Source organism: Hibiscus syriacus, unplaced genomic scaffold (assembly GCF_006381635.1).
Source record: "Hibiscus syriacus cultivar Baekdansim isolate YM2019G1 unplaced genomic scaffold, ASM638163v2 tig00012635_pilon, whole genome shotgun sequence".
Lineage (NCBI taxonomy): Eukaryota > Viridiplantae > Streptophyta > Magnoliopsida > Malvales > Malvaceae > Hibiscus > Hibiscus syriacus.
Window position 1 is genome coordinate 104,489 of NW_024062287.1, and position 14,907 is coordinate 119,395.

Sequence of the window (14,907 nt, forward strand, 5' to 3'; positions counted from 1 at the left end):
CCAATGAAAGATTTTAAGAACATGCCTTAAGATGGAGAGGAGTGGCAGCACAAGTTCAACCTCCCATATTAAAAGAAGAAATATCACGTATGTTTTATGATTCCCTTCCAGCGCCTTTCTTCGAGTTAATGCTGGCAAATCCGAAAAAGGAATTCGAGAATCTTGTGACAAGTGGAGATTTAATTGAGAATGTAATCAATGAAGAAAACTCAAAAGTCACATCCAGGAGCCCGACGGATCAAAAAGCAAAAGCTGATCATGTGAATGAGTGTCGCATCTAGAGTCCTCGCAATTGCAAAAGAAAAAGAGCAAGTAACTGTTCGGATCGACCAAAGAAAGTCATGCGATCAAGAAAAACTTTGGAAGTGTTCCAAACTTCTATTTCAGACTTGTATCCTCATTTGGTTAAATGTCAATACATCATACCAAGACCAACTAAAGTGACATAAAACCCTTCTGCTCATAGCTATGATCAAGATAGTGTTTGTAATTTTCACTTGGGGGTAAAGGGGCATTCTACAGGCAATTGTAGGCCACTGTTAAAAGAAATTGAGATGCTTGTTGACAAAGGGGTTTTGACACAAGAAATGATCAAGAAATGGGGGGCAAATGAAGAAAAGAACCCTGATCCTATTACATACCCAACATTATAGGAATAATGAGGCATGATGCATAAACAAGTGGAAGTGTTATCTACCACTGTAGTACTTTCTATTTTCAGCATCTTGTTTGAACTTGTTTTTTTGTTCCTTTCTCCACCTTTTGTGCAATAAATAAATGTGTGTTGCTATTATGGTTATGAGCAAGGAATCAATTTTTAATCTTGAGATTATTGAGTATCAAGTATATTAAATATTCTTTTAATTTTTCAAGAATTATATATCTTTGGCAAGTGATAAAATTATACCTTCCATCCAATGCCAATTACTTGATCCTTACTAAAACCAAATTTTGATCGTACATTTATTTGAGACTCTGAAGAATGTATCTACCTGTTCTTGAGACACCTACTCCAGATGTTTACCTTTTCGGGTAGAGTTAATCGATTCATTATGTTACCTTCCACCATATACATGACTTTAAAAGTCACACATTTATACTTCCAAACACAAAACCATCATAAACCAAAACACCTCAAAAGAACCAAACTTTCAATTATCCGGGAATCTTCCTTCAAGAAGAGACGATATGAGGCATCATGAATCAACTTATTGAAGATGATTTCGAGTGATTGGGGCATACTCAAAGAAGAAGGAAAAAGTGATTGATTGAAATAAATATATCATGCATTAATTACATTTTTACAAAGGTTTCTGTGTATGAGATGATGAACGACATTGTTTCATTTATCCTTTATATATATATATATATATATATATATATCATTTGTTGTCCCCATTTGAGCCTGAATGATTTTTCTTCTAATTCAACCCTAACCAAGGATCACCCTCCACATGGGGGGTAAAGTGAAGGATATTTGCTCACAAGAATAAAGATTGTCAATACATTTTTATTACGAAGACAAGTTTCCATATCAAAAAAGTTTTAAACTACAAGGTATGTCAAGTGTTTGAAGATCAATCCAGTCAAGAATAACGAAAGACTTTTTGAAATGCAAGAGGAAAAGGAGGTGCTCAAAGCAATTGAAGTCCTATACTCATAAAAAAAAGGAAAAAAGGAAAAGGAAAAAAGGAAAAAAGGAAAAGGAAAAAAGAAAAAAAAGAAAAAGAAAAAAGAAAAAAGAAAAAAGAAAAAAGAAAAAAGAAAAAAGAAAAAAGAAAAAAGAAAAAAGAAAAAAGAAAAAAGAAAAAAGAAAAAAGAAAAAAGAAAAAAGAAAAAGAAAAAAAAAAAGAAAAAAGAAAAAAAAAAAAAAAAAAAAAAAAAAAATTGAATCAAGATGGGTGACTTATTGAGCCTCAAGTTACAAGGTTAATCAAGTACAAACAAGAAGAGCAAGAAATGCTGGAGATATGAGAAAATGGAAATGAATCCAAAATTTGGCAGTCTAGAGGGATTCAAATGATGGAAAAATCCCCAACAAAGCAGATCCAAGTTAAGCAAGGCAAGGTGAAGGCATCAGAATGAATTGATCCTTGGTTTGATTACCTTTAAACACTTATTTGAGCCTTTTTATCCCTTTCTTTCGTAGTCCATTTTAATCATACATGGATTTCTAAGTGAAAGAGAATATCTTCAGATTTCATTCCGCCTCTCAAGATTGATTTTTATTTGCAAAAATTGGTTTTTAAAATCTTTAATGCATAATATGAAAAATGATAAAGGGGGTTCAAGATGTAAATTTTTAAATAACTTCTTGAAACCAAAGGAGGATTCGAGTTGAAAACCTAAAAAGGCGGCTCGAATATTGAATGGTGCAACAAACGACATAAGAGATGATCTTAAGCTCTTAAGTGAAGCACCACACATCCCAAAAGACGTTCCTGAGATTTTGGAATAAAGAAGTATCTCTCCAAGATGAGCATAACAACCATTTCTTCAAGTTAGATGAAGCCCGAAGCGACATACTGAACTAACTTGAAAGAACCTACTTTACCAGAATTCACCTACACCTTAAATCAGTCAATATTTTTGACACTTGCTATAGGACTATGATTTTTGAATGATTTAAAAGTGTAGTTGATTTATTTGATATTCATTAAACTCATTGTTTATGATTTGATTCTATTGTGAACTTGAGAAGTGCATTACTTTGCAAAATTCTTTCATTATTCGATAAAGAAATGAGAAAAAACATTTTCAAATAGGACAGTCTCAAATGAGGAAGGTCCTTGAAGCAATTGTTGCTTATTCTACCTCTGTTGTAGAAAAAAAATGAACGAGGCCAGAATAATGAAGCACTTCACATTTTTGAAGGCAAGTGGTCCAAGAAGCCAGAAAGTCTGGAAAATTGAACTTGTGACACTCTCCTATGACATTATTAGCAGCTCATCAAGAAAGATTATCGTTTATCTCATGCTGAGGGCGATAAGCATCACCATACATATTATTTTCCCCAACCATCAATTCATGTTCTCAAGAAGATTACATCATAGAGCCATGAACAAGTCACTACCTGCACTCTGGTTATACCGTGATGCTGGCTCAAGTCTTGATACATCATTGCTACTTCTTCTATGTCGATCATTTTCTTTGTCAAGATGATATCCATTATGTCCTTCAAAAGATTACTGAATTTGAATTTGAGGACTTATGGCACAGAATAAGACATTGGAATAGAATCTACCCTTATAGGCCTTTTATATAGGGTAACATTGGTTACAGGATTCCAAAAGTTGAAGATGACCAGTTTTACTGTCAACTAAACCGTTCCATGATTCGAAAAGAGTAGGATATATTGGAGCAGCAGAAGAGACAGTTGTCGTAGCAATCATTGCAAGAAAATACACCAACAAAAATCTTCTAGTTCATCCTAATGATGTTTATTTCTTCCAGTAAGGTTGTTACGCTAGATGCCACCGACAACAAGGTCGAATTCGACAAATCTACTCATCAATTGCTCAAACCGATCATCATTCAATTCTTGCACATCTGTTTCAAAGTTATGCCAAGACAGTAAAAGGCAACCTCTGCATCACTAATCCCAGGAAAAAGAGACAAGACATTGATATCACCGGAGAACATGTCTCTAGTAGCTCCTCATGTATGGTTTTTAGGGAAACCTAGAAGCATTTCTACCTCATAAGGTTCAAGTGGAACAACTTTATTTCTTCTAACCCATACCAGATTCCATTTTCGGCACTCATCAAGAACATACTTTTGGAAACTCAAAGATGGCTCATCGTCATAAGCTTCAAGAGCCTTACAGATCATCTCTGTCAATTTGACACTTCCTGTACATGTTTGTAAACAGTTCAATTTTGTTCTTGGATCCCAAGAAGGCCACCATTTTCTTTGACGATAGAAAAACATCATGTATGGTGCGTGAAGAAAACAGAACAATAGAAAATCTGTTATCAATTAGCAGATTATGAATATAGCCTTTTTGCCGTGCAACAACAAAAAAATACTTCGAATCTACAAATTCTGGCTCTACATCGTATAAGTACCGTGACATTTCGGTCCAAGTACCAACTGGAGCAAGTGCCACTTTCTCGTAGTAGAAATAATGAGGCCCAATAGCATCTTCTGGAAGTGTTTTTTAAGTTATCTGATCTGTTTTAGTAAGAACCCCAAAACCAATCATTGGATTTGGAAGATGAACTGCATGATCGTCTTCATTAGGAAGCTTCTTTCCAAGCTTCATCTACTTTATTTTCCACAAATCATTGACTGAGTTTCACCTTTTCCTGTAATTGGGATCATTGCATAATGGCTTCCTATCTTCTACCAGAAGAAGTGCGTCAGCAGCCTTAGCCATTTGAGCAGCATATATGAAATCTGTCAACTCTGTAATTGATGAATTCAGACCACATGTCTCTATGGCTATTGAAGCCTCAGCCTCTGAATATCATGTTTTTGTCAAGTATAACAATTTATTCTCCTCATCAGAATCAGAATTCAGGATTTTCTCGGTATCAGAAAGAACTATCAATATATGTGAAATCATCCTGAATAACCGCTTCATAATCAGATGAGTTATTATCAGAATTAACATGTGCATGGGTATGGATTTTTGATGAGCCTGTACCACTGTATATGTAGTCTTGCTATTACATCAGATTACTGTTCACCAAAATTGGCTTCTCTACCACTTAAAAGTATATTTCAGAGATAGCCTTCAATGAAAGATGATAAGCCATTGTGTCAGCCTGTAATGGATTACCAAGCGATTTATACCGCTCTGTCCGACTAAATCCCTCCAGATCCAGAAAATGACCACCTCATTCAGAAGACACATATCTCAGACGTTTCTGTCAGAATGATTGAGTACTTCTTAATTCTGTGACAACAAGAAGAGAATTCCTCCAGTTACTTGACAACACTACTGTTCAGTGACACCAGAATGAGAGTATTCAAGATAAACAGATTTGGGGCACGAATAAAGCCACAAGTACCCATAACAGTCCCTTGTCAAAATTGGACTTTATGAGGATCATGATATTCCAGTCAAACATACATTGAGAGTGAATCAGAAGCAGAATATTGAGGCATCTCGAAAGCCCAATTCAGACAGATTTAGAGGGACATCTTGAGGGCCCATTTCAACCAGAAATAGAATATTGGGGCATTTTGAAGGCTCACGTCAGTATGAATATTTGGGTATTTTTGAAGGCTCATCTCAACAAGAAGTAATGTTGAGCACACTTTTAGTATCTGTATCAGCAAGTATTGGGGCATTTTAAAGGTTCCTTCAGACAGATCCATGTGGGGTATTTTGAAGGCTCAGATTAACAAGAAACAAATGTTAGGACATGCTGAAAAGCCCATTTCAATCAGAATCAGGAATGTTGAGGTATTTTGAACGTTCATATTAGCAAATGCTGGGGCATGTTGAAGGCCCATTTCATCCTGTGTCAAGATTATTGCTTTGAACAAATATTTCCAATGAGACAGAAATGTATGAAGAATGAAAATGGTGAAACAGTGATAGTCGAGCTGACTATACATAATTGCTTCGTTCATCAGGCAGTTATATTATGATCATGTTGTTGAACAAATATCTACTCAGCAAGTTTGGTTTCAAATACCCAATCTTCTTAAACCATGTGTCACATGACAGTGTGTTCTTTGATAAACTACATCATGATTGCATGGATAAAGATGGTCCCCAGGCAGACTACTCGATCCAGGGTTCAGTTTCTCAAGATCTCAGCCTTGAATTTTGCATTCTGTGTGTCGGTGATGATTAGAAATATTTCTTTGAGATTCCGGGCAGTTAGTTTCAACCATACTGTTGGGATTACGAAGCTGTTTTTCACAATAGTTTTCGCTTAATCGATGACATTGGAAAGGGAGACTCGACTCACTTATATTACTGTTATTCTCGCTGTTACTGGGGTTATCATTGCCAGCCAGGCTGAACTGAATTTTTATCTATTTTGGGTTTTATCATGTGCGTTTCATCCCCAGCAACAAGAATTCCACGGATATCTTTCTGTACATGGATCCTATAGTTGAAGTGTTTTTACTTTCTACAATGCTCATTTCGGAAGAAAACGTGATCGATATCACACTTGCCCTTGCTTGAGATGATATCAAGATCAGTTGGTATCTTTTATTCAACTCGACACTAGCATATATCGTGAATTTGACCAACTTTTTGGTCATACCAACATCTCACTTGTATCCCCACTGAGTTTTGTTCTCAAGTGATCTTGTGACATCATACAAAAACTTTGAACACTAGGAAAAGAGCTTCAATGATTGAGAAATCTGATCAGAAGCCACAGAAAAGGATGAATGTGTTGTCAAATTCTTTACGAACATCTGAGCAGAATCCACAGAAAAGGATGAATGTGTTGTCAAGTGTTTTACATCTGAGCAGAAACCACATGAGATGATGCATGTGTTGTCAAATGTTTTACGAACCAGTTATTCTGATGCTGAACCAATGTTGTTATCATATGGTTTTCCTTTATTAATACAAGATGAAGTTTGTCTTCTTCAACCCCAAGATTAGAAGTGAGATATAATGAAGTTTTCTTTCCATCGAAGGAAAGCTGAAATTTTAACAACAAGAAACTAGTGGAGCCAACTATGATTGAACGACAGGTTGTTGTTAAGCATCTCGACATAATATGGTCCAAGTTGCCTTGTTCGAGATCTGATTAGATGTGGAGACATGAAAGGAATTAGGATAAATTCTCCTTATGATGTGTTTCAAGAGTCAAATGAGAACAAACATTTCCATGCTGAATTTGGCATATCTACATCTACATTCTTCAAAGATGATAGATTCTATCTTCAAAGATGATAGATTCTCTTTTTAAAGATGATAGACTCTCTTTTCAAAGATGAAAGATTCTCTTTTCAAAGATGAAAGCTTTATTGGATTTCTACACAAGTCCAAGCAAAGAAAGTTGGTTTTATCCAAGACAAAATGGGGCATCAAAGTCATAGTTCTGACTACAGCAAGAGTTCCATAAATGAAACATTTCTTCTGAGACTTTCATGAAGCAAAGAAGACGCAAAGATACAAGTTGATCAGATGATTCTGCAGAAATGCAAGCTTGATAGCATAAGTTTCTACACTGATATCCAGAGGTAACCCTGGTAATAAATGATGAAGTGAAGAAAGACTAAGTTCACCACTTTGAAGTCAAATGAAGATTGCATCAACATTCATGCATTCATAAGAATATCATTTACACAATAGACACTGCATTACATTGATACATCTGAGTGCATTCAAACATGAAGTTTTACAGATCTTCGGAAGAACAAGAAGATGCATGGTAAAAAATACCTTACATGAAGAAGGTGTTCAAAACCGCAAATACAGGAATCACACAAACATCTGAAGAATAGATGTACGTAATCCACAAAAATCCAACAGCCTTATCTTGAGATTGGGGCATGTTACCCAATCAACATGTTATTTTGAAAAATAATGAGAAAACGATTTTCATAGTTTCTCATTCAATCTTTTCTAAAAATGAAATTGTTGAATAGTAAGAAAACGATTTTCATAGTTTCTTACTTAGTAAACTATTTCTCACATCTGTAAGTCCTACAGTGCATGATGTTTCCAAAAAGCCTTCGGGAGCTTTTTGATGTTTTCAAAGCCTTAGGGTCATCTGTAAGTCCTACAGTGCATGATGTTTCCAAAAAGCCTTCGGGAGCTTTTTAATGTTTTTAAAGCCTTAGGGTCATCTGTAAGTCCTACAGTGCATGATGTTTCCAAAAAGCCTTCGGGAGCTTTTTGATGTTTTCAAAACCTTCAGGTCATCAGCATTTCCAGAAGAGTTCATAATGGGAAGAACTCATCTGAAGAAGGAAGAAGAAGTTCATAATGAGAAGAACTTGTTTAACCTCTTGCTTGAATTCATCATTCGATGGATCAGCATTACCAGGTAGAGTTCATAATGAGAAGAACTCATCTGAAGAAGGAAGAAGAAGTTCATAATGAGAAGAACTTATTCAACCTTTCGCTTGAATTCATTATTCGATGGATCAACATTACCAGGTAGAGTTCATAATGATAAGAACTCATCTGAACAAGGAAGAAGAAGTTCATAATGAGAAGAACTTATTCAACCTTTCGCTTGAATTCATCATTCGATTGATCAGCATTACCAGGTAGAGTTCATAATAAGAAGAACTCATCTGAAGAGAAGAAGAAGTTCATAATGAGAAGAATTTATTCAACTTTTTGCTTGATTTCATCATTCGATGGATCAATATTGCCAGGAAGAGTTCATAATAAGAAGAACTCATCTGAAGAGGAGAAGAAGTTCATAATGAGAAGAATTTGTTCAGCCTTTTTCATGACTCTATCACGGAAGGAGATAGATCAACATCAACATTTCCAGAAGTGTTCATAATGAGAAGAACTCATCTGAAGAAGGAGAATAATTTATTCAACCTTTTGCTACACTACATCTCAGAATGAGATGAATTGTCATCCCCAGTGGAAAGTTCATAATAAGAAGAACTAATCCCAGAGGAGAACTTGTTCAACATTTCCATCTTAATCAGGAGAAGTCAATTGAACAAAAATTGATTGCCTTTTCGTCTTTGCTCTATTATTGTTAACACAAGAATGAGCAAAGAGGGGCAGCTGTAGACACTAAATTTTTATCCCGGTTTTATTTATATTATTATTATTATTATATTATTATTTATTATATATTATTATTATTATTATTAATATTATTATTAATATTATTATTATTACAAACAGGCCAAAATTACACGACCCAATTACAAATCCCGGAGGCCCAGATCTGGAAGCCCAACCCAAACAGAAGCCAAATGGCCCAGCTAAACCCTAAACCCAATTTAGGGTTTGTATCATCACCAGTAGCCGTCAGCTCCTCATGACCATTGGATCTGACTTTGATCCAACGGTCCAAAGAAAGGTTCCAGATGAAACCCTAGGGTATCATCACCCTAGGGCCACGTTTCCAGCTGCCTCTTCAACTACCACGCAGTGCCTCATCTAGTGCCAAGCTTCCAGAAGATGCTGCCACGCCTCCACGTCTCGGCCAGCTTCCGCCCTCGTCGAAGACTCCAATGTTGCCACGACCCCTCCACACGTCAAAGCTATATGGTGAGTCACCACATAGTTTGGTGACTCACCGAAGGGCCTTTCTTAAGACCAGTCTGATGAGCGCCTCGGTGGTGGCTATAAAAGCCATCACCACCTGTAAATAAGAAAAAAACGGAGAGCAAGAATAGAGAAAAGAAAAAACAGAGACCAACTCACAACAACCAACAATCAAACCGAGAAGAGAGAAGGAAGAGCTTACCTTACCGGAGAACCCCAAGCGGCGCTTGAGAAACAGAAATACCGAAGTTATTTTCCTTAGATCTAGGAAGATCCATAGCTTTTTAGGATGAAAGAACAATGAAATCGGGTTTAGGGTACTCGGATTTAGAGTTTGGGGAAATTTTGATATTCTCCGACCACCAGTGACAGTGGACCGCGGTGAGGTTGGCAGTGGTGCAAGGCTGCCGGCCGATTACCGGCTCTCCTCCTATGAGGGAAGCTAGAGAGAGGCAAGAGAGAGTTTTATAACTCTCTCTGTTTGAGAGAAAAGAAGAAAGGAAGAAATGAGGAAGTTGGCCCTTGGGGCCGGCTTAAATGGGTATAAATACCCTCACCAAAACGGGCTTAAATGGGTATAAATACCCTCATCAAAACGACGCCGTTTTGGTGAGGGTATATGCATAATTTACACACATGGATAAACCCTTTCCGCAGCCATCATAACTTTGTAACTTTATATTTTGGTCACTAAATCAAATTTTAGATTTTTCTAATACGACGCATGAATTTTAATTTCTTTATATTCTGGTCACTAATTTAATTATATGTAAAACAACCTAATTAGTTATTATGATTTTAATAATTCATATTTTAGTCATGAATAACATGTTTTAATTTCTTTCAATTTGATGTTCGAACTTTATATAATTTTATTTCAGTCCCTAAATAAAAAAATATTAAATATTACATATTTAGTCACTATAATATTAAATAATTATTTACTAATTAGATATTTAATTTTAATATATTCTAATTTAGTCATTAACTTTAAATTATTAGTTTTTATTATTTTTACTTTCATTTATTATAGTTATTATTTAAACTTTATATATATATATTTAAAATATAATTATTATAAATATATATATATAATAATATTTATTTATTTTATTATTATTTTTAAATCTTTTATATAAATTATTTTATTCTATTTTAATTAAAGAAAATGGCTGTCTTAAAACACCTAGAAGTCCGTTTTCTGATATTTTATCCTACAAAATATATATTAATTTTTAAGAAATATTTTATTAATATTTATTTATTTTTTTAATATTAAGAAAGGAGCTGTCTTAAAGCACCTAGAAGCTATTTTCTGATATTTCTAAATAAATAAATATCTTATTTATATAAATTAATATATTTTCTTAAAATTATAAATTTGAAATAATAATATTATGAATTAAATATATCTTTGAATTTTTTTTGCCAATAATAAAGACAATTTATAATTAATAAAGTACCAATTTTGGGCGTTATAGGGGTGCTAATCCTTCCCTAAACGTAACCGACCACGAATCCCTTTTTATTTCTAAAAAGAATGAATTTTTGGTTATACGCAGATCAGTTTATCTTTTAACTGATGTTTTCTTAAAAACTCTTTTAAAAGATAATTTTTAGGTATTCGACCTACCTAGCTCAAAAGGCCGATAACGACTCCCAAATTATTTTAAACCATTTATTCACATTATTTTCCCGCCGAGTAAAAAATTTGTGCCCGGGCAAAAACCAGTTACGACAAGAATATTGGCCATTCTCCTTCTTTGCTGTATTCCTCCAGAGTCAATGATGGTATTTGTGGTATGTGTTTGTTCTCCAGCAATCTGAAACATTTGAATTTAAATCGCTGTTTGCCTCTTCAGAAACTTGCTGAAAGTATATTTTCATACTTATGCTTACATTGCCACGGCTCTTTATATTTTCTTGGAGTACCTGTTCCCGATATTCGTGTCATGCGTATATCTAGACATGTGTTGCAAATATTACTACATAGGAAAACTTGAACATACCTTTTCCGGCCGCATATCTGGATCCAAACTCACGCCCAGTTTGAGTAACATAGCATTGTGCAAGTGCATTATGAGTGACCTTTTTCGTTATGTAGTTATTGTATTGATCTTTTTGTTATAATGAACAAAAAGAGCAAATTGTTGTGATGGGAGTGATGAGTATGATGGTAAAGTGAAATGTCCTAATACATGCAACGATGCTATAGCCATAGAAAGCTTGAAGAGAAACGTCGAAGTGTATCAAGAAGGTGTTACTTTACGAAAACAAGAGATCGAGCAAGCAAAACGAGCAATTGCTAGAGACAGAGCAGAATTATCAATGCTGAAAAGGGAACGAGAAGTTGTAGGAAAGCTTGTTAGTCAGCTCGATGGTATGACTCCGATTTGTTTGTTCTTTTAATTTAATACTTAAGGTTCGAAGTTTATTATATATATTTCCTGAAATTCAGCAAATTTAATAACCATTTTCATGATTATTGCTAAAATTGCTCGACTTTCTACCTTACATGTATTTTATAATTCCTAAATTTATTTACTTGGATGAATTTTGTATTACATGTGCATTTTTCTTGAAGAAGATCTGTTTCGATTATAAGAGAAAGAGTATAGTTTTCCTAGGGAAAATGATTTATGTCCATGCTATATCTCTTATTTATTTGATTTGATTCCCAACATTGTACATGAAGAGCTAGTTCAGAAGTTGGAGCAGGAGCACGAAGAGGAAGAAAATAAGATGAGTGAAGCTCGGAATGAGAAAGTTAAAAACAAAAAGAGTGGACCTGAGGAAAACGCTGACAGACAAATAGAACCCATGAAAACATCCGATGTTGAAAAAAAGCGGCAATCAGGCGAATCTCCATCAGATCAGGTAGAATATTATATAAGTCAATTTGATGCCTCCTACTTTTGTTTTCGTTTTCAATTATTTGTTATATTTTCCTATCCTGTTTCACTTTGTTACAGATTGCACCGTCGATTGAATATCGGATACTATTAACACGACAATGTAATCTTGATAATTAAATTTTGACATTGTACATAGACTTAGCAAATGCTGAAACTTAAGGCAAATAATTGGGTCTTCCCATGTTATGATCTGCATAATTTACAGTAGGAAAATAACTTTGTTTGACAATATTGTCCATTGCCGCATATGAACCTATTGGTTTCAGAATGAAAAGGATGAAGATAAAAATTCTGAAGGATTGTCAAGAGAAGAGCTTGGTCAGCTTGTTGTATCACGCTGGACGGGGAAAAAGACCGGGGAACAAGTCAAGGAGATTGATCAAACTAAAAATGACCAGGTGAGCAACGGAGACAAAGCTGAGAGTGCACATGGTGAACATTTCTATAATAATTCTTTACGGTTCAATGAAAGGATTCAATTGCATCAGGAGAACGACGGACAGGTTGATGGATATAAAGAGTCTGTCGCAGATAACACTAGTCGTCAATCTTGGTTAAATAAGATTCAGGAAACCGCTCAGAGTTTCCTGAACATGTTTTCAACCACGATTGCTAATCTAGGTAAGAACGAGCTTATGGTTTCCAATATTCGTTGCTCTATAAAAAAAATTGTAACCACATAAAGTGCATTATGTCCCATCTATATGTATTTACTTTTGTTATTATTTTTTATTTTTGTAGATGCAACTCAGATTCGGAAGGAATATAATGACTACACTTCGAAGTTGTCCGACATAAATTCAAGGATTTCAAGTTTGACAGAAAAGTTCAAGCATGATTTTGGTAAGCCATAGATATATATTTTGGTGACTTTGTGCTATATAGTATTAGTTGTACAAGAAGTGTGTCAGAACTTTTTATCCGCTTTGTTGAATTATTCTTTTAAACTCCAGGAAAAGAAAATGAATTCTATTTGTTCTATGACCGTTGCTTCGAGTCGGAGCAGGACAAGTAAGAATAAAACTTACCTTGTGCATGTGCTAATGTTTGGTAATATAATATTTTTACTCTCTCATTGTTGTTTCTTTGGGCAATGGACACTTCTGGTTTTAGGTATGTCTACAAAGTTCGTCCATTTAAAGATGCAACACAAAAGGGTGACAACAGTGAAACCCTGTTGGGGTATGTGTCTCCTTTTTCTTTCCGTAATTGCTTCCATGAGTGCCAATCATAAGGTGTGTTATACGGAATTTACCTGTGAAGATACTAATTTTTTACCCATATTGATTTATTATTATTATTATTATTATTATTATTATTATCATTATTATTATTATTATTATTAAATATATTAAATACATATATAAATAAATATTAAAATATATACAAGCCCAATCGACCAGCCCAATTACAATGACCCAACCATTTAACCTAAATATGTAACCCTAAACCCTAGCCGCCATCATCCATCCACCGTTGGATCTGGCATGATCCAACGGTCCAAGAGCCTCCAGATGCAAACCCTAGGGTATGATACCCTAGGGCCACGCGGCCGCCGCAGCTGCTCTCGCCGTCTCCACCGCTGCCACGTCCCAACCGAAGGCTCCAGAAGCTCCAACGTCAGCCGTCCACGCCATGGCTATGGGGTGAGTCACCACTGGGAGTCCGGTGACTCACCGAAATCCACTCTTCGGACCAGTCCAATGGCCGCACCGGTGATGGCTATAAAGCCATCACCCCATCTGCAAACAGAGACAGAGAAAACGGAAAGACAGAGAACATAACAGAGACGAGGAAACGACAGAAACAGAGAGAGAGATACAAAAACTACCAACGATCCCAGTCAACAACAACACAGCAACAAAAAAAGGGGAGAGAAGCTTACCAAAGAAACCTTGACCATCACCGGAAGCATTAAACATCGCCGGAGAACAGAAAATACCGAAGGTATTTTCATAGATTTACTCCGATTAGGAGTCTTTTTTGGGGAAATAAAGGTCGGATTCGGTCTTAGGGTGTATAGATCTACATTTTAGGTGAATTTGGGGAATTTCCGACCACCGGAGGCGGTGGTCGGCGTCGGAATTTACTGCGGCAGACGGCTGCCGGATTCCCTCCTGTGAGGGAATATAGAGAGAGGCCAGAGAGAATTCTGGCTCTCTCTCTGCTTGAGAGAGAAAAAAAAAAAGAAATGAAGGCTGGCCCAAAGGCCAGCCGGGTTTGGGCATTAAATAGCCCTTCCCAAACGACGCCGTTTTGGGGAGGGCTATTCGTGTAATTAATAATAGTTAAATCCTTTCCGCAGTCCTCTGAACTTGTAAACTTTACATTTTAGTCACTAAATCGAATTTATAATCCTTTTAATTTGATCTCTAAGTTTTAATTTCATTTATTTTAGTCCTTTATATTAAAATAATATATTTAGGATAAATAACAGATTTAATCCCTTAATTTTAATAAATAATATTTTAATCCCTAGTTTATATTTTTAATTTATTTTAATCTTATATTCGAATTTTAGATAAGTTTATTTTAGTCACTAAATTATTAAATAAGAAAATAGCATGTTTAATCCCTATAATTTTGATTAATTATGAATTAGGTTTTTAATTTCAATTTTACTATAATTTAGTTATTTATTTTAAATGTCTTTATTTATTTTACTGCTTTTAAAATATATCGTTTTAGTTATATTTTTATTGTTTTAATTTTTACTTGTTTATATATTTAAATATTTTTATTATGTAGTCATAAATATATAAAAATAATAATTTATTTTTAAATAAATTATTTTAATATTTATTTTTCAGTATCGAAGAAAAG

General features: G+C 34.8%; 1 protein-coding gene across 1 annotated transcript in view; it reads left to right on the top strand.

Moving 5' to 3' along the window:
* The window catches only part of LOC120205699 (glucosidase 2 subunit beta-like), a 40,336-nt gene that overhangs the window by 6,274 nt on the left and 19,155 nt on the right, over positions 1 to 14,907 (top strand). The window contains exons 4-11 of the mRNA XM_039205535.1: positions 10,909 to 10,969; positions 11,316 to 11,549; positions 11,865 to 12,046; positions 12,351 to 12,482; positions 12,573 to 12,705; positions 12,826 to 12,927; positions 13,038 to 13,095; positions 13,198 to 13,266. Coding sequence (XP_039061466.1) covers positions 10,909 to 10,969; positions 11,316 to 11,549; positions 11,865 to 12,046; positions 12,351 to 12,482; positions 12,573 to 12,705; positions 12,826 to 12,927; positions 13,038 to 13,095; positions 13,198 to 13,266 — 971 coding nt within the window. The remainder of the gene's footprint in view (positions 1 to 10,908; positions 10,970 to 11,315; positions 11,550 to 11,864; positions 12,047 to 12,350; positions 12,483 to 12,572; positions 12,706 to 12,825; positions 12,928 to 13,037; positions 13,096 to 13,197; positions 13,267 to 14,907) is intronic.